We start from the raw sequence: 25,234 nt of genomic DNA, 5'->3' as shown, positions 1-25,234 counted from the left end.
TGGCACCAAGGCAAAAGCGACTCTCATCGCTGAAGACGACACGTCTCCATTCATCCCTCCATTCACGCCTGTCGCGACACCACTGGAGGCGGGCTGCACGATGTTGGGGCGTGAGCGGAAGACGGCCTAACGGTGTGCGGGACCGTAGCCCAGCTTCATGGAGACGGTTGCGAATGGTCCTCGCCGATACCCCAGGAGCAACAGTGTCCCTAATTTGCTGGGAAGTGGCGGTGCGGTCCCCTACGGCACTGCGTAGGGTCCTACGGTCTTGGCGTGCATCCGTGCGTCGCTTCGGTCCGGTCCCAGGTCGACGGGCACGTGCACCTTCCGCCGACCACTGGCGACAACATCGATGTACGGTGGAGACCTCACGCCCCACGTGTTGAGCAATTCGGCGGTACGTCTACCCGGCCTCCCGCATGCCCACTATACGCTCTCGCTCAAAGTCCGTCAACTGCACATACGGTTCACGTCCACGCTGTCGCGGCATGCTACCAGTGTTAAAGACTGCGATGGAGCTCCGTATGCCACGGCAAACTGGCTGACACTGTCGGCGGCGGTGCACAAATGCTGCGCAGCTAGCGCCATTCGACGGCCAACACCGCGGTTCCTGGTGTGTCCGCTGTGCCGTGCGTGTGATCATTGCTTGTACAGCCCTCTCGCAGTGTCCGGAGCAAGTATGGTGGGTCTGACACACCGGTGTCAATGTGTTCTTTCTTCCATTTCCAGGAGTGTAGGTATCCGACCAATCGAGTACCCGAATTCATATTGTCAAGCTGAAGTAAAATCAGACCGTTTGCAGGCGCAGAGGCACTTTTTGCAGGCACAGATGATAACTGGACAATGCCACAGGACAGTGGAAGTCAACATTTAGTGGACGAGACGCAACTTGCTAAGTGAGGCAATATCTTCCAGGAATAACATTCTTAGCAGTTATATGTGGTATTGTGTAATAAAATGAGTGTGAAATCTTATGGGACTTAAGTGCAAAGGTCATCAGTCCCTAAGCTTACACACTACTTAACCTAAATTATCCTAAGAACAAACACACACCCATGTCCGAGGGAGGACTCAAACCTCCGCCTGGATCTATGTGGCATTCCTGCTGCGAAAACTGTGGTTAGTACACAAAAATCCAGTTGAGAATTTTGTCGTAAAATAATCTTATTCAGTAGAACAAGAACATGACGTGATCAACTGAGTGAGTGTCCATGCTGAGAAAGAGATCTATTCATAATGCTAGGAATCATGTCGTGCTAGTGGGAGACGTGACTACGAGACAGCAGAGTGGAAACTCCTGACAAGGCTCAATAGTAAAGACTGCCCTTGGAGATGCCTGAGCAGGGATATTGCTGGTAGCTTTCATAACACGTGGCTTCTGAATATCGCTCCCACGAACGCTGGATATGTATTTACGGTTGTTGCTGAAAGACATGCACCACCCGCTGCATTCACACTACTGCCAGGAGATGCTGCCAGACGATTCCAATGCACATTCGGCTGCACGGCCAGCAGCCTTCCATTTGCCTGGTAAATGACTTGCACAACAGCACTCCCATCAAATTCTGCCAGTGCCATTTATGTATTAGCAACCACAGCATACACAGCATGAGAGGTATATGGCTGGGCATTCTGACTAGGAATTCGCTGATATCAGCAAAATCTCTTTCTTGTCTGTAAAGAGAACTGATCATGTTATATTCTAATGACATCAACATCAGCACTTTTTTATCTCCTAGGCCATTCCTGGAATCATGACATTAGCATCATCGCATAGGGAGAGTAGAGGGGCAGCCCCTATGCATTACTCCCCCCACTATAATGCTATTGGCCAATGATGTGCATATAGTTGGCATGAAGAACCTTTCACCCCTGTGCTCCTACCACTTGTGTGTGTGTAATCTACATTAAGTTCAAATGGTTCAAATGGCTCTGAGCACTATGGGACTTAACTGCTGAGGTTCATCAGTCCCCTATAACTTAAAACTACTTAAGCCTAACTGACTTAAGAACATCACACACATCCATGCCCGAGGCAGGATTCGAATCTGCGACTATAGTGGTCGTGCGATTTAGGACTGTAGCGCCTAGAACCGCTCGGCCACTCCGGCCAGCTCAACATGAAGTACTCCTCATCCCAGTCACCCCAGCTTGACAGTCAATGGCGCTTGTTGTCGGCGTGAAGCACAGCTCTGTGTCTGCACTTTCTGCTGCATGGGGAGCACACATCTGTACATAGCACTATGTTCACGCTTGTCGTGGGAATGAAAGCGGTTTGTAGTTCACGCGAACGTGCAACACGTGTAATCGAAATCTGATATGCCTGCGCACACAGATTCATGTTCTCGTAATCCAACACGCCTGTTCGGGCAACAGCTGAGCGTCTGTGCGCCCACACGTGTGCTCAAGTGACCCTGTGCCAATGCTCGGTGGAGAATCTGGTGATGTCACGACGTTGTAACTAATAAGTATGAACAAACTAATTCTTATTACGAGATTGGGCCTACCAGCACACAGTGCTTTATATGTGTAAGCGTTAAAATTTTCTTTAAAATGTCTATCCAGTCTCCTTCCGCACAAGAATTGTAAGCAATTGTAGTAAGGATTTATTAACTAAAATTGTTAATATGTTTTGTATGATGTTATACTGAGATCTTTTTTTGTTACTATCACAGCGTTAGTTGATGAGTGCACATCAGCAGCAGGCCAAAGGTTTTTGAAATATCTATTCATTGCATGCTTTCGCTGCAACTGTGTCTTGACAGTGATGATGATTGTTGAAGACATAGCACAATGAACCTCGCCCTCCATGCCTCCATGGGTGTCATTGCATTTAGCGCTTTGATAGTATTTTTCTTAGCGATCAGGGCACGATCCACTGTCCACATGATGTCTGACATTGTCTGATGATGGTGTAGCATGAGCACAGCAGCTGTGATGAGCACCTGATCCAGCCATTAATGTCGAAAATAACTAATTTATGACTCTGTTGTGTTTTCTTAACAGTGAAGCCATCTGTTCGTGACAGTGAGAACTATACGTGATTCAAAGAACAAAGTACCCACATTTTGTTGTTGTAATTTCATTCCCTGGCCCTATATGGGAAGGGGAGGATTACCAGCGGCACAGTTCACCGCTTTTCAGAAGAGCGAAAGCACAAATAAAAAGATGAAATGATACACATAGAAGGTGGTTAAAAGGGGGACACAGAAACATAATAAGGGGAGACATTGGGGGTTATAATGTACACTTACATGGAAACTTCCATTGTGGGACAGTTAAAAATGTCCATGTAAAGATATAAAACACAGTTGGCGATAGGCAGAGAATGTAAAATAGACTGAAGTCACAGGCAAAAGTCAAACGTTGGCCACAGTATTAAAACACAACGGAGCAACAACACTTTAAACCCACTGCACGTGACAAAGCACACATGACGAAGAATAAAAATTGCCAGGAGGGACCTGCCAAGGGAGGAAAAAGAGGGGAGCAGAGAGGGCAGTGGAGAAGAGTGGCTGGAGGGGGTGGGTGGAAAGGAAAGGGTGTCAGGGAGCGCACTAAGGGACATGAAACAGACGGGATGGGAGAGGAAGAGGGAAGGCAAGTCATGAAGGAGTGCACAGACGTGGAAGGGGTGCACAGGAAATGGAGGAGACATAGGAGAGAGGAAAAAACCGCTCAGGTGCTGGGAAAAGCAACAGAGGGAGAGCCAGGAGGAGGGGTTGGGGGAAGGTGAGGTTAGAGTTGGTAGAAGGGGATACCAGAGCGAAGCTCATGATCCAGGAGGGGTAGGCACTGGAAGGTACATTGGTAAAGGAGGTGAAAGGCGTAGAGATTGAGAGAGGGTTAGACACGACAGTAAAGGCATGGCATCAGGCTGGGGTTAGTGAGGATAGGAGACACAAGACGTTGGGGGCGATCGAGTCTGCAGATGATGGACTGATGGACTGTGTGCAGATGTGTTCAAGGGAAAAGGAGAAGATGTGGAAAGGGAATGAGGTCATAGAGGATCTGTGTGGGGGACACGAGGAGGATATGAAGGCCAAGGAGGAGTGCAAAATCTTCGAGGATTTTGAGGACTTTAAAGAACCTGGGTGGGGCGGAAATCCAAGTGCCGCTGGCATAACAAAGGATGGGATGGATCAGGGATTTGTAGGTGTGAAGGATGGTGGAAGGGTGCAGCCCCCACGTCCAGCTGAACAGGAGTTTCAGGAGGCAGAGACTGTTGTGTTGGATCATAGAGAGATGGGGAGTCCATGTCAGGTGGTGTTCAAGGGTGAGCCCAAAGTATTTCAGGATAGGAGGTGAGGTGGACAGGATGACAATAAATGGTACGGAAAAAATCGTGGAGCTGGAAGAAGAGGATAGTACAATCTACGATGATTGCCTGGGTCTTGGAAGGGTCGACGTGAAAGAGCCACTGGTTGCACCAGGTGGTGAACTGGTTGAAGTGGATTTAAAGGGTACATTGGGACCATTGAAGGGTAGGATAAAGGACCAGGACGGCCATGTTATCAGAAAATTGAAGGACATGAGCAGATGGGGAGGTTGTGGCATATCTGCAATATACAGGAGTTAGAGCAGAGGAGAAAGGACGGAGCCTTGTGGCATGCTCGCAGTGGGATAGAAAGTACTCGAGTTGGTATTGTGGATAGTGACATAGGAGGGTCGACAGGAGAGAAAGGGAGCAATGAGATGGACGAAATTGATGGGAAGGGCGTAGGTCTCGAGTTTAAAGAGTAGTTCAGAATACCAGATACCGTCATAAGCATTCTGGTGGTAAAGGGAAACAAAGATAGCAGAACGATGGGAGTTAAGTTGAAAGGAAAGAAGAAAGTGCAGCCATTTTTTGGTGGCAGGAGCACTCGTTTCCTGCAGTGCAGCCATCTAATGATGACAGGAGAATCGGAGTTCGGAAACAGGACTTGAATTTATTTCACGTTTTCTGGATTTCTAGGATAGTATCTAAGGTAAAACTCATTTCCAACTAATTGAGTTCCTAATTTGTTATGTATATTTTATAAGAAAATGTCGGTTCTTAATTATTTATAGATATATGCTGACTTGTATTTCAAATACTCCTTCGCAAACGATTTATAATTCCAAAAGAAATTGACCAATGTGACTGGTGAGCCGGTCTATAAACGTAATTTTGGAACTCAGTAATAGAAATGGAGTTGACAATTTTCGGAAATTCAGATACTTTATGTATGTAGTTGCCAAGCAGGGCTGTAGGCCGGTGTGAGGTGAAAGGTATAAGGTGTGAGGTGTGAGATATGAGGTGTGGAGACTCTACTGCTGCTCCTCCACACCCTTCCCCCAAGGATAAGATAGTGCTGATGAGAATAAGATAGTGCTGATGCTGATGTCAGCAGAATATGACATGTGCAGTTGCCTCAGTTGTAATATGAAGCCAAAAATGAGAAAGTGTTGATGCTGAAGGAAGGGCTTTTCTGCCCAGTATAAATACTGTCCTACTACTAGCAGGAACTGTTGCTTGAAGCCAATATTCATAAATGCAGTGGTGGACATCTTCCACCTTAATATACTGCTGGCCATTAGAACCGGAGCAGCATGAAGGCGCACGCTAGTTTAGCAGCGTGAGCCAAACGCAATGACTCATTGCGGAAAGAGGGCATTTGCTCCAACACAGTGTCACAGTGGTATGACACGCCATACATGTACCTGTCAGGGTCCACTTGCCAGCTCTGAAACAACTATTTGTTACTGTAACCAGGGATGCATTGGCAGGCAGCATACGTGACATTTGCAGCACCCACACAACAACAAACCCAACCTGGCTCGTATAAATACTGGACATCTGGCCATGCTGTGCTCTGAATCAGTGAGTCATAATGCCAACATTCAATGTAGTGTAGGCTCATCTTCATCTTGACAAGACTGCTTGCATAGGAGGACCATTTTCCGCGTTAATGGGCTGAAGGTCGGACTCTGGTCATCTAAGCCACTGAGACACCAAGCACCTCTTCTCTCCAGTTCCAGATGCTACCAGCCAGACATGTCTGAACTTCATACTCAGGTGCTTCCATCTGACAGCGAGAATTGCTTCCTGTCAAATCTGGCCGAGATACTTCGCCCAGCAACTGAGGCAGCTGCCAGTCGCATAATAATGTACAAGGCACCATGCTGAAATAGATCGAGTGCAGACTTCATCTACCCTACAAATCTTTCACTATGGTCTGCAGACTGGACGGTCACCATCCAGTGCATACGTTGGCGTATGGTTCTATTATAAACTGCTGACTCAACATACCTAGACAAACTCTTCCATACAAGTCACACATACTCTACAAGTGTGGTCTGAAGTCCTGGTTTAGGCTTAAATGTTGGTTCGACTTACACATTGTCAATGGGCAAAAATGTCAGCAGAAATTCTGCAGTGGTGTTCTGTGGAAGAATATAATTATGTACTGACTTTGACCTTCAATCAGGAGCGCCATTTTCTATAATACTGGTGGGCGTGTGGTGTACTTTGTACACACATTGCAACAATACAAGACAATTTTACACTCCTGGAAATGGAAAAAAGGGCACATTGAAACCGGTGTGTCAGACCCACCACACTTGCTCCGGACACTGCGAGAGGGCTGTACAAGCAATGATCACACGCACGGCACAGCGGACACACCAGGAACCGCGGTGTTGGCCGTCGAATGGCGCTAGCTGCGCAGCATTTGTGCACCGCCGCCGTCAGTATCAAGCAGTTTGCCGTGGCATACGGAGCTCCATCGCAGTCTTTAACACTGGTAGCATGCCGCGACAGCGTGGACGTGAACCGTATGTGCAGCTGACGGACTTTGAGCGAGGGCGTATAGTGGGCATGCGGGAGACCGGGTGGACGTACCGCCGAATTGCTCAACACGTGGGGCGTGAGGTCTCCACAGTACATCGATGTTGTCGCCAGTGGTCGGCGGAAGGTGCACGTGCCCGTCGACCTGGGACAGGACCACAGCGACGCACGGATGCACGCCAAGACCGTAGGATCCTACGCAGTGCCGTAGGGGACCACACCGCCACTTCCCAGCAAATTAGGGACACTGTTGCTCCTGGGGTATCGGCGAGGACCATTCGCAACCGTCTCCATGAAGCTGGGCTACGGTCCCGCACACCGTTAGGCCGTCTTCCGCTCACGCCCCAACATCGTGCAGCCCGCCTCCAGTGGTGTCGCGACAGGCGTGAATGGAGGGACGAATGGAGACGTGTCGTCTTCAGCGATGAGAGTCGCTTCTGCCTTGGTGCCAATGATGCTCGTATGCGTGTTTGGCGCCGTGCAGGTGAGCGCCACAATCAGGACTGCATACGACCGAGGTACACAGGGCCAACACCCGGCATCATGGTGTGGGAAGCAATCTCCTACACTGGCCGTACACCTCTGGTGATCGTCGAGGGGACACTGAATAGTGCACGGTACATGCAAACCGTCATCGAACCCATCGTTCTACCATTCCTAGACCGGCAAGGGAACTTGCTGTTCCAACAGGACAATGCACGTCCGCATGTATCCCGTGCCACCCAACGTGCTCTAGAAGGTGTAAGTCAACTACCCTGGCCAGCAAGATCTCCGGATCTGTCCCCCATTGAGCATGTTTGGGACTGGATGAAGCGTCGTCTCACGCGGCACGTCCAGCACGAACGCTGGTCCAACTGAGGCGCCAGGTGGAAATGGCATGGCAAGCCGTTCCACACGACTACATCCATCATCTCTACGATCGTCTCCATGGGAGAATAGCAGACTGCATTGCTGCGAAAGGTGGATATACACTGTACTAGTGCCGACATTGTGCATGCTTTGTTGCCTGTGTCCATGTGCCTGTGGTTCTGTTAGTGTGATCATGTGATGTATCTGACCCCAGGGATGTGTCAATTATGTTTCCCCTTCCTGGGACAATGCATTCACGGTGTTCTTATTTCAATTTCCAGGAGTGTATTTGTGAGTGGAGCACGTTTTTGTGCGGGTGCACCCACTAGTGGATTAAGTTTTAGTACAGGCCTGTAGGAGTATTTAACCGTTTTCCTCTCTTGCATTTGGTGACTTTTTTGTGAACAGGTATCACCCCCGAAAACAGTTCAACAGCTGTTTGATCAGGTTCATCAAATGCGAGCTGTAAGTAGAGGACGGAATAAACAACTTGGCCATCAAAGTGAGGGGGCTGGGAGAAATGAATAATCCCCTCCTAACTTTTGCCTGCTTGTTGTACATACCTACACTGCCTCATTAATAACGCCTTTTTCCATAAATACTCGTAAAGATAGTATGACGTTTGTAGACAAATTACTTACAGCAGTAAGTTGAGGTGGGCTTCACATGACATAAGATCACCTCGCTACACTTCTAAGCGAGACGTACCGACTGTGGGACACGTTGTGCACCATAGTCCGTAGGTCGACCTCACCACCCAGCACCCGACACACCAGCGCGTTGGTTGCTATTATAAATTGTTGCGAAGTAAATGCAGGCCTCAACAGAAATCAAGCTGCTTGTGAGTCACTCTGCCTCACGAACGTGTGTGAGAGAAAATCCACAGTACCTGTACTACGAGTACAAACTTCAATTTTCATGAAGTGCACTGCATAATTCAAATGCAAATTACTAACGCTTTAACGCAACCGCATAAAAACGATAGAAGTATCCGCATCTACATTCTCCATATAAGAAATGATCACAAAGAAGGTTTCTCATTTAGAAACCTCACTTAAATATTAGTTGCTGGGGAGAACGTTGTAACATGCCAAAAATAAGAAGGGAAAATGTTCACCAGCACGTATCTCATTACGACAGCATAGGGCAGGCTACGGTGACAGCAGTCATCCGTTCCGCGATATTGCTGTAACCGTTTTTTTGGGATTTCATGATTGTCTCGTGAAAATGGAATCAATGTGTATAGAACGACCATACTCAACGCCATGCTTGATCTCAGAACCCCATGCGTCAAGCGCACAACAGGAAAGGCGTATTGTTCACTCGGCTCCACAGGTTCATAAACACAGATACGTCACGTACCTTCAGTCAGCAGGTGGGTTTGTTTGCAGCAAGAAAAGTGACCACACCGACAGTGCAATGACATCCTTGGCATCATAGACCATTGGTACGGTAACAACTGTTGCAGCTTGCAGTGATGAGGTATCAGAGATCGTCGCACTTACCTTGATGCGAATATAGAGAGAGATGGGCTAACAGTGATGTTCCTAACAACAACACTGGACGCAGGAGTAGCACCACGCTGTATTTTCAGACGAGTACAGATTTGTCGCACAGCATCACGGTTTTGAATCTGTACGTGGAGGTTCCGAGGAGGACAAAAGGTGCTAGTGCCATAGTACATTCGTCGTCGTCATGTGGGCTTAGCACCTGGTGAGACGTTATGGGGTGCCATTGGGTACCGAAAACAGTCTGATTCGCACAGCTGTAAGACTATGTGACTGTAGGCTTTCCCAACGTCTACTGATGATGAAAGTTTCTCGGGTCTCCAGCCGCTTGAGACCCGAGAAAACTTCACCATCTGTACGATTTGTCACGTGCAAGGGTCTGTGTCCTATCTGTGCGGTCTGCATGATGTTCCCTTTGTGCCAGATAACGCAAAACATTGTGACACCCGTGTCGTCCTGATGTACCTCGATACTGAGAGTGATTGAATATTGCCCTGAACAGCACGTTCTACAGGGTTTTCATACATTTTAGAGTCTGGTAATTGGTTATCGAGTGACTGGCACACCCTCACGATTCTGGAACAGAGCTGAAGCAGCATCGAATAATGTACCAGAATTCGTCACCAAAGCTTGGTTGTTGTCAACGTTAGGTCGGCGTAGAGCCATTGTGGTTCAAATGATTCAAATGGCTCTGAGCATTATGAGACTTAACATCTGAGGTCATGAGTCCCCTAGAACTTACAACTACTTAAACCTAGCTAACCTAAGGACGTCACACACAGCCGTGCCCGAGGCAGGATACCAACCTGGGGCCGTAGCGGTAGCGCGGTTCCAGACTGAAGTGCATAGAACCGCTCGGCCACAACGGCCGGCGTGCCATTGTGGATGCCAGAGTTGGCAGCTCCGAGTACTAAATTTCGAGCCTTGCACACCACAAAATTATCTATAAATTTAATCACGTATTCTTTGTACAACGTAATATCTTAACCAATAAATATAAATGGTTGCTATTTTAATGCCCATCGGAGGTATGCTCCCAGTGTGTTTCGCATGTTCACTTCAGACTTTAGAAAGGAGAAACAAACCTCATACATACTTATTTTCCTGTAGTTCCCATAAATCACATGAGGTAAATGCCGAGACAATTTCTTGAAGAAAACGTGGACAGTTTCCACTGCCACCCCTGTACGATGATAGTATTTGTCCAATCTCTTACCTTCTCTCTTACTTCGGAGACTAGTTGTTTCCAAGATTTCCCAACGGTGACCAAAGTTTTTGGCAACGAAAAGTGTGAGGTCATCCACATGAGTGCTAAAATGATCACGTTAAACGTCGCTTACATGATAAATCAGTCTAATCTAAAAGCCGTAAATTTAACTAAATGCCTAGGTATTCAATTACGACCAACTTAAATTGGAAGGAACACATAGAAAATGTTGTGGGGAACGCTAACCAAAGACCGTGTTTTATTAGCAGGACACTTAGAAAATGTAACGGATCTAATAAGGAGACTGCCTACACTACGCTTGCCCGTCCTCATTTAGAATACTGCTGCGTGGTGTGGGATCCCTACTAGATATCACTGACGGAATGTATCAAAAAATTTCAAAGTAGGGCAGCAAGTTTTGTGTTATCGCAAAATATGGGAGACAGTATCACTGAAATGATACGGGATTTGGGCTGGACATCATTAAAAGAAAGGCGTTTTTCGTTGTGACGGAATCTCCTCACGAAATTCCAATCACCAACTTTCTCCTTCGAATGCGAAAATATTTGGTTGACATTGACCTACACATGGAGAAACAATCACCACAATAAAATAAGGGAAATCAGAGCTCGTAAGGAAAGATACAGGTGTTCGTTCTTTCCACGCGCTATATGAGATTGGAATAATAGAGAATTGTGAAGGTGGTTCGATGAACCCTCTGCCAGGCATTTAAATGTGATTTGCAGAGTATCCCTATATATGTAGATGTATAAAATGATTTTCTCAGCAATATGATGCATACTGTCGCAGCTTAAGGTTTCATTTTTAAAGTATTTGTATACCGGTACCAATGTGAGAGCTGTATTTTGACTATAAATGACTCTAGTTTCCATTTTCTATAAAAAATGCGATCAGAACCATAAATTATATTACATTATTAGCATTACCTTCTTATCAAATTGTGAATGGATGTGTAGAAGAGATACTGAATTAATCGAAACCGGCTCCCGAATAGTGTAAACCGTTTTTCAGGAAACAATTCGCATCTTTTAGAGTCCATGAGCCACTACTTTTAAAATTTCTGTGCGAACATTCTTTTGTACAGAAGGGACGTGTATTTGGTGCAGCCACAAATTTTTCAAAGAAGTTTCCTAGAAGTTCGAGAGGTAGAGAAGAACATGTCAATAGCCAGGCGGAATTCCAGCAAGCAAGGACCACTGATGCTGAAGCAGCAAAAACCGAAGCTATTGCTACGCCCTGAATGAGCTGATAGTTCGAATCAACAACGTAGCAGAATGACATCATGACGATGGAAAAATTACGTCACAATCGTGATTGCACCAAGTGTCGAACAAAAGCTTAAGTCAGAGGCAAGGATAACTGTTCAGTGTACTGACACACCCCAAAGAGCGTTTGAAATGTGAGATTGTGAAATTCCAAAGAGACTGCGAAAACTGGCTAAACAATAAAAGTGGGATGATTGATGTCATTGCCACCTCACCACTACACAGCACATGAGCCTCTTCCGCATAAATACTGCTTCTTTTCTGGTTGAACTCTGCTTTGTTTACAACCATTGTGTCGATTTGGGAGGCCGATGTCGGTCGTCCCCTGCTCGTCCACTTTGCTTCATCGTTTCATGCAACAGCCAAACAGCCAGTCCTCTCTGTAGGTCCTGAGACACTCTAAGTTATATCGCTGGCTACTAGCTCAATACTGATAGGGACCGGTGGCTGTCACCATCTGGAAGGCCTTCTGGAGGCCTAACGATCTGCAGGCCAGAGCACTTATCTGTAACATTTCACGTGTCCTGATCAGAGCTGGTAGTTGCCTTCCTTGTGTGCAGACTATGACAGGATCATGGGAGTCATGTCCATCGTCTCCAGGAAGTTGTGTACAGCCTGCGTTGGAGTGAGCGGGGCTGCCTGCTAAGCTAGGAGTGGGCGCCACATCCGCACTGTCGCGGTAGCTGAATCGAAACTACACCCGTTCTCTTGCCCAATGATGACCGGAACCCGACCGCCGCTCCCGCCAGCGCTGGCTGCCTGAACTTCGATATCTGAACGGTTTTATTTTTCGGATAATAAATGTTTCATATTGTAATACTGTTTTAATAATATCTTGGGGCGTGAGACAGGCATCTACAATTCGAGTCAGCGTACCAACGTCTCTAGACTGATCAGTCATCGACCTACCGACCTCTACCTGACCACTGTACACCACCCACTGTTGCTTCCTACTCTCAGAGTGCTACACTTCTCAAGTTTTACGAATCTGTGGACAAATGTGCTTTATGTATGGACAAACGTTCAGTATACTTAGAATTCGAGCAACGTTATTAGATATGCTGTATTACAAGAACTTGAAAACAGTATCGTTCGAAGGCAATACAGATTTTTGAGGTGCCTAGCACTGAACAGCGAATACCATATTAGCACCGTTCAAAGTGCGCCTATACTTCTTTTCATTGTAGGTCGAGGAACTGGTGAATAAATCGTTACATAAACCACTATGTTCATGTTTTCATCTGTATTTTGCAAGTCAAAAATAAGAAAGTAAATGATAACTGTGTTTCGACTAACATGTTACATCGACCTTATAAAGTGAAACTGGGTTTCTCTTTATTGGCTGATTAAACATATACTATGTGATCGAAAGTATCCAAAGACCTGGCTGAAAATGACTTACAAGTTGGTGGCGCCCTCTATCGGTAATACTGGAATTAAATATGGTGCCGGCTCAACCTTAACCTTGATGACAGCTTCCACTCTCGCAGGCATACGATCAGTCACTTGCTGGAAGGTTTCTTGGGGAATGGCAGCCAATTCTTCAAGGAGTGCTGCACTGAGGAGAGATATTGATGTCGGTCGGTGAGGCCTGGCACGAAGTCGGCGTTTCAAAACATCCCAGAGGTGTTCTATGGGATTCAGGTCAGAACCCTGTCCAGGCCAATCCATTACAGAGATGTTGTGTAACCACTCCGTGTTGAAAGATGCAATCGCCATGTCCGAACTGCTCTTCAACAGTGAGAAGCAAGAAGTTGCTTAAAACATCAATGTGGGCAGGTGCTCTGATAGTGGCACGCAAAACAACAGGGGGTGCAAGCCCCGTCCATGAAAAACGCGACCACACCATAACACAAACGCCTCCGAATTTTACTGTTGGCACTACACACGCTGGCAGATGACGTTCACCGAACATTCGCCACATCGACATCCTGCCATCGGATTGCCACATCGTGTACTGTGATTCGTCACTCCCCACAAAGTTTCCCACTGTTCAATCGTCCAATATTTACGCTCCTTACACCAAGGAAGGCGTCGGTTGGCATTTATCGGCGTGATATGTGGCTTATGAGCAGCCGCTCGACCATAAAATCCAAGTTCTACCGCCCTCCTAACTGTCATAGTGCTTGCAGTGGATCCTGATGCAATCTGGAATTCCTGGGTGATGGGCGGAATAGATGTCTGCCGATTACACATTACGACCGTCTTCAACTGACGGCGGTCTCTGTCAGTCAGCAGACGAGGACGGCCTGTACGTTTTTGTGCTGTACGTGTCCCTTCACGTTTCCACTTCACTATCACACCGGAAGCAGTGGGCCTAGTAATGTTTAGGAGTGTGCAAATCTCGCGCACAGACACATGACACAAGTGACACCCAATCACCTGACCAGGTTCCAAGTCCATGAGTCCTGTCGAGCGGCCCATTCTGCTCTCTCGCGATATCTAGTGACTACTGTGGTCGCTGATATGGAGTACCTGGCAGTAGATGGAACCACAGTACAGCTAATATGAAAAAAGTATGTTTTTGTCGGTGTCCGGATACTTTTGATCACATGGTGTACGATAATGGATCATAAACAGCGTTTTTTTCTATAAGGAGCCACACATGAATATTAATGATTTTACTGACATAAATAACTTACACACTATATCTTTAGCACACGCAAACAGGATAAAGTGACTACCACCAATTACAGTGCATACATAACAACGGCACATAAATTTTTTCCGTGTTCTCTCAAATGCTGCATGCTAGGCAGTTCCTGTTCGAATAATTAAGAAAAAATAACTCACGTGATCAGACCGTTCGGTGCTGCGTCATACGAGGGTGATTGGATCTCGTTCTAGTCCTCCCCCCAAGAAAAGTTTTGGGGGACAGTGTCCTTAGAGAGGATCTGAAACGACCTAGAGCATCAGCAGTGTCGGCTGTTGTCAAGAACGTAGTCCATGTTGCTCATCACTTTTTGAACAGTCGTTTTCCACCGCGAAATTTGTGGTAGTCGATGCGCTAAGAAAACTTTCATTGTCGTCCTTTATGCCACCCCTGACAGTTATCGTTTTGATTCTGAGCGGCGCTGTGTCTGAAAAGCTTCCTTCTGCCACCGATTAAAAACAAAATAGCGCTTGATTTAAACACTGGGCGTCGCGGTTCTAATCTCCATTGCAGAGGTGTCAAAAGAAGAGGTGAAATACAGGAAAAAGAGGTCTTGTGACGACCTTCATGACCTTCCCATCGTATTACACGTCCACGGTGGCGTTGCGTTCAGTGTTAGTGAAAGTTGGTGCAAGCGTGACGTCAGTAACTCACCTTACACGTCACCTGAATTTCTGAGCTCTGGCCTTCTTTTTGCGCATGTCGATACCTTGCTGTTCGAAGAGTCATCGAACCCGCTGATGACGTTACAGGGCGCCACGCTTTTGCACCATTGAAGAGGAAGGTTGTGAGCTCCTACATGGCAAATTTCAAACTTCAGTGTCGCAGTGGGAGATAATAACCGTCCCTCGAAAAAATTATCATTTAATTGTGTTGCGCAGTGTAGATGTTATGAGTAAATTTTCTCCTTTGACATCTAATCATGAAATGTTAACAGTTTCTAACCCCATCATGCGAATATCACAGAAAACAGTGTACTGTGTTACTAAGTAGCCCCACCATTGTCGAAGCGGCAGGATGTTTAAAATAAGGTGTCTCACACGATTTCTTCATTCAAGTTAACGTTTAATTTGATATATTCATTTTTGAAAATTATTTCTTACCTTAAAATGACCAGCTTACTCTTTTCTATTGCCACTTTAATGTCGACTGTAAGAGTCTGGGACACCCAAGGCAACGTTTTTGACTACTTCTGCGTCTTGATTATCGTATACTTTCAATGGAATGCGTATATCTATAAACAAATTTGGAAATCTCTCTATACCTGACACATTATCAACTAAAAGTAATCAGTGTGACAATCCTTTCAAGCAGAGACATGCACGTGCGGCCGTTTGACTCCGTGATACTTCAATACGGTGTGGAGACAAACTATCTTATTAATTTGTTTATTTGACTACGATAAGAAGACAGATTTACTGTTATCATGTGAATCATTCATCTTATCGCTGCACTAAATTTCATCAAAACTACGCTCCATTCAACACTGATATTGCAGTAGTGCTACATGTCACATACTGAACTACCAGATTTCATTGGTCCATTCACTGATGAGCCGAAACGTTATGACTACCTGCATAATAACTTCTTTGTCCGTCTTTGGAACGAAATGTATCACTAGTTCTGCGTATCGGGGATCCGACAGTTTGTTTTTACCTCGATGACTGCTTTTGTGGAGACGACCATCGACCCAGTGCAGCAATAATGTGATTCACCCGCATAGCCGACACATTTCCATTGATCGTCGATCGAATCCCGATGGTCTCGTGCCCACTGCAATCGTAATTGAAGTCAAGATGTGAACACACAGGGGTGGCTTGCTGCGGCGATCCATGTTCAACTATGTACGATGAAAGATGCGCTCCGAAACACTTGTGCTTGCACCAGCATTATTTTCTTTCGGCAGAGATGCTACAGATTACCATATATCCTACTTTCAGAGCAGACAACTCTCCGAACCCCCCGTTGTGTGACGATTTGTGCACGTGCAACCATTCAGCGGCTGGTGGTAGTGTCGCCGTCTGTCAACCTCTTTCCGTAAATGCTGTCGACAATTGCACGTAAACATTAGATCAGCTTAGCCGTTTTCGAAATACTCGTTCACAGGCTCTGCGCAATAATAATCTGCCCTTTGTTAAAAGTCGCTTATGTCAATGGATTTCCCTATTTGTAGCCCATGTCTTCGCTAGGGTGACTGCCCGTCCGTGGCTGCTGCGCTCACATACTTCTTTTACCGCGTCGCGTGGCCGCAACGCCATGATCAGCGGTTAACTGCAACCCAAAAAAAGGAGATAGAGCTAACGGCACCTACATTCGCTACATAAGAAAAAAATTGCGCAGTTGATTTATCATTTTGAAACTGCATACGTGTGTTAATTGTGAGATGAAAATACAATTCCGGAAAAAAAATTTACTCTCTGTTAGAGGTTCCAACTCTCTGAAGATACATTGTGGCAGCAGTGCATATCCAGTACGTAAAATGATGACATTTACAAATCAATAGCACATCTGGTTCTGATTTTCCAGGTATCGACCAATGCTGGAACACCCTTATTAATACGTGGTGAAGCCTCCACGGGTGGCAGTGCAGGTGCTGATTCTGGCGTTCAGTCTATCCATGATACAGATGGCAAATACTGTCCTGGGATACGTTATACCACACTTGTTAAACATTTTCATGTAGTTTCGTAAGAGTTACTGGTTCACGTGTCACACAAGTCACTTGTTGGCCTATGGTATCGCACACGCGCTAGATTGGAGAAAAGTTTGAAGATCTTGCTCGCCAGTGAAGCTCCAGCATGTCTATCAAAGCACGTTGAGTTCACGGATAGTGTGTTCAAATGGTTCAAATGGCTCTGAGCACTATGGGACTTAACTTCTTAGGTCATCAGCCCCCTACAACTTAGAACTACTTAAACCTAACTAACCTAAGGACATCACATACATCCATACCCGAGGTAGGATTCGAACTTGCGACCGTAGCGGTCGTGCGGTTCTAGAATGTAGCGCCTAGAACCGCTCGGCCACCTCGGGCGGCGGATAGTGTATGGGCGAGTATTATTCTGTTGAAACAATACACTATCATCCTGTTACAAGAACGGCAAAAGATCAGGTCTGACAATATTCTACAAGGATCGAGAGCTGGTTAGCGTTCCCTCCAGAAACGCCAAAGGTTAGCGAAGGTTGTAGCCTATCGCACCCGAAACCATAAGGCCGGGAATGGGTGTGTCTTGGACAAATGCACTCTACGAGAAAGCGCTCAGCAGATCGAGCAAACGACCTTCACTTGTTTGCAGACGGAATCCGCTTTCATCGCTGAAAACCACGGCTCGTCATTGCATCTTCCAAGTGATGCTCTGACGGCACCAGTCGATCCGTGCACGTCGATCTTGTGACGTGAGTGGAAAACGGGTTTGAGGTGTGCTTGCCCGTAGTTCCACTGCTAATAACCATTTTGCAACTGTTCGTGTTGACACGTCTGGTCTCACAAGCCCTCTTTTTACGCTGTGGTAGCTATACGATTTCCTACTGCTGCCCTTACAATACTACGATCCTTGACGGCCTATGTGCTGCGTGGAAGTCCAGAACCTCGTCTGCGGGTGTGGCAATTCTCCGAAAGGTCCATCTCACCATTCGCGAGTCCACAATTTGACCCCTTTGAAACTCAGTTGGTTGTAGGAAGCACGAGTGCGTCTCCGTGGCATGGTTGTCTTCTTGCTTCACAGGTTTGCACCACACTGAGCCTTCTGGTTGTGAGCGTTCCATGTTAAATGGTAGACGCAGATGGTGATCTAGTAACTGTGCCACTAAGCTATCGGCTAGCGGACGACGTTGCAACCATTATCAGTACATCCACTACATCCGGATAGCATATGCCTTCATCGGATCAAAATCAACATCGTCTTTCCAGTGCATGTTCTCTCGTCCGTGCAGGATTGTACAGCCACCTCACGAGCCCTGAGTCTGGAAACTGGCTTGTTTGCTGCAATCTAAGTATCGACATATACCGTGTGTGTCTCCCTACGCTTGGAGCGTTACGGATTGTCAGCACGGTGACCATAGTTGCTTCATCCCTTGATGCTGCAAGGTCCGTCAGTACACGGCAGGTCTAGAGAGACTTCCTAGCACTCGCCCCAGTTGTACAGCTGACTTTGCTAGCGATGGTTCACTGCCTACTTACGTTCTCATTTGCCGAGACGATAGTTTAGCATAGCTACGTCATTTGCTACGACCCAGCAAGGCGCCATTATCAGTTACTACTGATATTGTGATCATGTACCGTCAAGACCGACGTTCATCATTAATGGATTAAAGTTAAATATACCACCAGCTACCTCCGTTTTTTCTAAATTCTAATTTCCTTGTCATGTTCCAGACCTCACGCCTGCCTGCGTGAGATAGAAAGCGTGCATTTCGGCCTCCTTTAGTAAAACGGTGTTGGCTCTCTTGTGAATTACAACAGTATGCTCTCTCGGGAACACGTCGCTTGAGATATTGAGCTCTGGCATGACGCTGAATGTGTCTCTCCTAAATCGTAACAGTCGTAGGAGCAGGTGTAATGGCGGACCGTAAATTGCAGTTTCGACAGGCCATGATTCTGCCGCTGTCGGATTCCGACAGTTGCTGGTAGGTGTTTCTCCTTCTTACAAGAGGCATAACACGATCTTCTCATCAAAAAATAACATTCAAACGCTATTTTCGAATTAGAAACCCACTGATTAATATTTCCTGATAGAAGGGCCTCCTGAAAAGTAAAGCCTCCGAATGTTTTGCTCTGTTCTCAATATCGGTCGCGGTATTAAATGTCTTGTATATTACTCGGACGACTTTCCCGCTTTGCGGACGCCACTTGCAAGACTCTGTCATTAAAGGACACCGCACTGTAGCGTGTAATACGGCGGCGTGTAACGTAACTATGTCGGCGCGTGTGGAATACGTTGCTGTAATCGAGATTTTAACCGCAAAAGCATGCCGCCAATTGGAATCTACTGAAGAATGAAAGTAGTGAATTATGATATTTGCCCGACCGCAGTAATTTACAACCTTAGTTGGTTCCTGCTCGTAATGAAGGAAACGGTGGTACTAAATCCCACGTGTGTGACAGAGCTTTCCAAAACTTACAGAACATCCTCGAGTACTTCACGTCGATAGTGATGAAGTGGTGGAAGCAGAGGTAAGGTTGTAGCTTCATCAGCAATGTCAAACATTCTACCATGACGGTATCTACAAAATGGTCTCCCGTTGAGAGAGATGTGTTCGCGCTAGGGTGAATATGTTGAGGGATAAATATGTAGTCTTGAAGAATAAAGATGAAGAATATTATAAATCTCGTTTTATTAAAAATCAGAAGCATCACTTTTAGGCATTCCTTCGTGTACAGAATGTGGATGCTATTACTCCTACTTACTTAGTGCGGCTGCACTGAGAAGCTACTCACTGTATATCCAAGCATGTAGTAAACATAACGTCAGTTTGACGCTGTTAATATATCTTCTTCATGTTGCTATAAGTTTAATGCCCAGCTGTATATTTACCACATGAAAAGTAAAGACATACAACGAAAAGAAGTATCGTTAAACGTATTCGATAATTTTGAATGACTCACATTCCATATGTTGGACACGGAGAGTAGCTACGTTATGACAAACAGTGCATCAGGTTAGCAATGATAACGCACTGCCCACTCCTATTACCTTCCACAAACCTTTTTGACAATTTTATTAAATAACTATAGTGTTCAGAATGGAATTTTCGCTGTGCAGCGGAGAGTGCGCTGAAATGAAACTTTCTGGTAGATTAAAACTGCGTGCCAGACTGCGACTTGAACTCTGGAGCTTGGTCATTCGCCCGAAAGTGCTCTATCGACTGAGCTATCCACGCACACATGATGATCTTCCTAAAAGCAGCTTTACTTCTGCCTGTACCACATCTCCTACCCTTCAATCTTCACATAAGTTCTTTTGCGAAACTTAGAGGACGAATAATCCAGGAAGAAAGGATACTCCGGGGACATGGGTTAGCCACAGCCAGGGGGATGTTTCCAGAACAAAAATTCACTCTTTAGCGAAGTATTTGCTGATATGAAACTTCCTGCAAGCTTCGCAGAAGAACTTCTGTGAAGTATTGGAGTTACGATATGAGGTACTGACGGAAATAAAGCTGTGAGGAAATGTCGTGAGCTGTGCTTGGGTTGCCCAGTCACTAAGGGCACTTGCCAGAGAAATGCAAAGGTTCCGAATTCGAGTGCCCGTCTTTATGCTGCCAGAGCTTTCATATCAGCGCACAATCCGCTGTATTGTGAAAATTTCACTCTGGGAACATATCCAGTTTGTGACTGTCATGTGTCCATGTGTCCGCAATATATTTTTTTCCTGGCGTGCCTGTCTTGTAAGCTTTGCAGTAGAATTTCTGTGAAGTTTGGAAAGTAAGAGACGAGATAATGGCGGAAATAAAGCTTTCAGTACTAGGCGTGAGTTTTGTTTGTGTAGCTCCCGCACTATAGGCGTGGCCTATACTCCGATCTCGTATTCCACTATCTCTCTTCCATTCTTCGCATCAAAAACAACACAATCACAACACAGTCTAAATCAAAGATACTAAGTTCGAGCCGCGGTCAGACAAACAGTTTTAACGTTCCAGAATGTTTCAAGTAGGTGTTCTCTATATCCATTCACTTATAACGGAAGCTCACGGAGCATTTAATATTTTTACTCCCCTTATTTCTCAAATTCCATGTGCTGACAGCAGAATATGGCACTATGATGTCTTCCCCTGCTGTCGACAATCCTAGGCAACAAAGGTGGCTTTTTTGCTCCTTCTTGGCAGAGGTCCTAGTGCTGTCGCTTGAAAGCTTTTTCCGTTGCCGAGTGTCTTAAATGGCTGTGACGCTGTACCTGGCTCGAAATCGAGCAGTGAAAGAATTTTCATTGGCATAATCGGGTCGATAAGGGGAAGCTCGTCTTGTATAATGGTGCGAGAGCAGAAGATACTGATGATGACAATCCGTCCATCGGATGAGGGCATTAAACGTAATGTCTTGGCACTTTTCGCGAGGCGTAGACTATACTTCGATCTCGCATTCCACTATCTGTCTTCCATCCTTCGCATCGCGAACAACACCACCATAACACAGTCCACGTGCACTCATCATTGTCTTATATACTAAACGGGTATACGTGAGATGTGCCCCACATCGTATGAGTTCTTTATTTTTCAGAAAGAAAAGTGATTCCACACTGTGATACTAGTTTCTAACCGACATAATACAATTACATAATTACATTCACTGGCGATGTATAATGAAACAACAGATATCGCGCCAGTGTGACATGTAACCTGCCATGGTCAAAACATGTTGTTATTTCATTATTTCTTCTTGAGTGCCAGAGACGTCTCCTAACAAACTTAGCGTCCAAACTAAACGCCTAGTGTTTACCACTTAAGCCAAAATTTATGAAAGTTTTTTGTTGCAGCTTCGAAATAAGATGTTGTTGTTGTTGTTGTTGTGGTCTTCAGTCCAAAGACTAGTTTGATGCAGCTCTCCATGCTATTCTATCCTGTGCAAGCCTCTTCATCTCCGAGTAACTACTGCAACCTATATCCCTTTGAATCTGCTTACTGTATTCATCCTTTGGTCTCCCTCTACGATTTCTACTGCCGACGCTTCCCTCCAGTACTAAACTGGTGATCCCTTGATGGCTCAGAATGTGTCCTATCAACCGATTCCGCCTTTTAGTCAGACTGAACCACAAATTACTGTTCTCCACAATTCTATCCAATATCTCCTCATTAATTAGGTGATAGACCCATATAATCTTAAGCATTCATCTGCAGCACAACATTTCAAAACCTTCTATTCTCTTCTTGTTTACACTGTTTATCGTCCATATTTCACTGCCAACGTGGCTACACTCCATACAAATACTTTCAGAAATTACATGTACTCGATGTTAACAGGTGTTATAACCTAAACGACAAAATAACGGTTTTTAAGCTATTGAGTACCGCCATATGAAAAAATATGATTAAAAAAATTTTCACAAGGTAAGCCTGTGTCTTGATAGTAAGAAACGAATGCTTGAAGAAATAGGCAAAAAGCAAAATCCCAATTGTTTTAAAATGATTGTTCCACTTTGGGACCACTATGACATAAAGTTTTCAAACACCCATCGTTTCATGTGACATATTTGAACGCAATTTCACATTTTTCCTATACACAATCTGACATCTGGAAACTTCCACGAACTCATCATACCTAAAACAAATTATTCCTACACAAGAAAGAAAAATGAACGCAAAGTTTGTAAATCTATATCAAAGGGACATACTGCCCCAGTGGGTTAATTCGAAACCATTTATAAAACAGTTAAGTTAAATTTACGTTACAAGAAATTGAAAAATACTTACTTTCACTGTCGATGATCTCCTCAATATATCACTACAAAAAAGTGTATGTTACAGTCTCCTACAAACACGTACTAATATTACCTCTCCGACTGTTGTTATGAACGCTGTGAGTGGCTGCTACAACGCACTATATTAGTAGAAGTACTACAGTGTACCCCTAGTTGTCCCTGTGTTGCAGCAGGATCAATGGCTTCCTTCTAAAGCTACAGGTACTTCAAAACCAAATAAATACAATCGTTGATCGAGTCAGAAACCACTGGGCCCGTTAGGGTTCTATCAAAAATGCGTTTTTGTGGTTCACAAACAAATTAATCAATTCTCTGTATGGAAAGTACAAGTTAATAAAAAACAACTGTTTAAAAAAGACTTTCAATTTAACCAGATAAAACGCGTTAAACTTTTGGACAGAGGTTTTCTTTAAGACTGTTCTGGATGTTTCTTCATAAAGTTTTGACTGATATCCTTAAAAGTCAATTTACTTATTGTGTTCAATCTGTGAGGTAATTTTACATATTGTGCCAATTCATGAGCCAACTTCTGAAACTCTGTCTTAACTAGCGGCATTAACATGAAATCTCAGTTTCTCATTTGTGCTACAACAACTTCTTACACGTTTTTTCACATGCTGATTCGAAAAATCCTCTCACATGAGTTTCAGATACTTGCTGATTTCCTAAATTATGTTAATCTCCTTTGCAGTGCAGTTCTAGGAACATTAAAACGATCTGCAGCAGCCATTTCGGTCATTCCACCTTCGAAAGTATTTGACACCGTTTGCTTCATTGGAATCACGAACCGATACCCACGACCATCACTGGCTCACTACTTCTAATAGATTCGTACCGTGCCATAGTAACAAAATAAAAAATTACTTATAAGGCCCTTACCTTCCTCCTTTGGTATGGCTCATACTATCCGACTAACTCTGCACATTAAAACGTCGAGGAAACACAAACAGAGTTGTGAGTGCGAAGTTTCATTATTACGTTAAAATCAACATCAGACTCCTTAAGTATTAATACTAGCATGACAGTATTATTTTTTACCTTTAAAAGTATTATCCCATGCTGAAAATTACACCGTTCAATAAACTATGACAAGAGAAAAAAATTACATGTAACATAAACTCAACAGCTAAATAAATCAAGTTCTAGATAATTTAAGACTTTTGAATAGTATTAGTGGTAGTAATAGTAGTCTTCGTCATCCGCAGCACTCTTTTACGAAGATATAGGACACATCTTGGCATTACAATTTCAGAACAACAGAAATAAAGTAATTCAGATATACAGACAGCTACAGACTTACATGCCTAGGCTGACAAGAATGGGAAAGGTAGTTAGCCGTGGCCTTGTAGAAGAAACCATCCTAGGATTTCTGGATGAGGGCGCTTTATTCCAAGCACTGCATGCGTTTTGCGGCGATCTCCGAGAAACACTAAGTGGCCCATACCATATCCCTACCCAACTAACCACCGTTACACCATATAAAAATTGAAAAGTGATAGGGCACAATTAAACAGGTAAATGTCCCCTCAGCGATATAATTTAGAACGTGTGGTTACGAGTTGCCACTGATTCAGTACGAAATATTGTCCTAGTTAGTACAAATGAATCTGAAATGTAAGCATTTCGGTTAATGCCAATCTAATGTATCTCAAATTTCATTCATCGTCTATGAAGACAGTGGTAGATGCGTAATACGGCACTGACCCACGTTGCTGCTAATATTTCACCACAGTCTTCGTTCTAATACACTATGTGACCAATAGTATCCGGACACCCTCAAAACATACGTTTTTCATATAAGGTGCATCTGGCTGCCACCTACTGACAGGTACTCCGTATCTACGACCACAGTAGTCATTAGAAATCGCGAGAGAGCAGAATGGGCCGCTCCGCAGAACTCATGGACTTCGAACGTGGTCAGGTGATTGGGTGTCACTTGTGTCATATGTCTGTACGCGAGAGTTCCACACTTCTAAACATCCCTAGGTCCACTGTTTCCGAAGCGATAGTGAAGTGGAACCGTCAAGGAACACGTACAGCACAAAAGCGTACAGGCCGACCTCGTCTGTTGACTGAGAGAGACCGCTGACTGTTGAAGTGGGTCGTAATGTGTAATAGGCAGACATCTATACGGACCATCACTCAGGAATTCCAAACTGAATCTGGATCCACTGCAAGTACTATGACAGTTAGGCGGTAGGTGAGAAAACTTGGATTTCATGGTCGAGCGGCTGCTCATAAGCCACACATCACGACGGTAAATGCCAAACCATGTCTCGCTTAGTGTAAGGAGCATAAACGCTGGATGATTGAACAGTGGTAAAACGTTGTGTGGAGTAACAAATGACAGCATACTATGTGGCGATATGATGGCATGGTTTGGGTAGGACGAATTCCCGGTGAACGTCATCTGCCAGCGTGTGTAGGGCCAACAGTAAAATTCGGAGGCGTTGGTGTTACGGTGTGGTCGTGTTTTTCAAAAATGGTTCAAATGGCTCTGAGCGCT

The 25,234-nt window shown here is 45.0% G+C and overlaps 1 protein-coding gene across 1 annotated transcript in view; it reads right to left on the bottom strand.

Annotated features, from left to right (window-relative positions):
- LOC126298028 (tachykinin-like peptides receptor 86C) overlaps nt 1-5,532 on the bottom strand; it is a 255,827-nt gene extending 250,295 nt beyond the window's left edge. Inside the window, exon 1 of the mRNA XM_049989351.1 lies at nt 5,471-5,532. Within this exon, the coding sequence (XP_049845308.1) occupies nt 5,471-5,532 (62 nt within the window). The remainder of the gene's footprint in view (nt 1-5,470) is intronic.
- Between the last annotated feature and the right edge of the window lie 19,702 nt (nt 5,533-25,234).

The sequence above is a fragment of the Schistocerca gregaria genome, chromosome X (genome assembly GCF_023897955.1).
Source record: "Schistocerca gregaria isolate iqSchGreg1 chromosome X, iqSchGreg1.2, whole genome shotgun sequence".
NCBI classification, from domain to species: domain Eukaryota; kingdom Metazoa; phylum Arthropoda; class Insecta; order Orthoptera; family Acrididae; genus Schistocerca; species Schistocerca gregaria.
Note: the sequence above shows the minus strand (reverse complement) of the source record. Positions and strands in the feature narration are given on the sequence as shown.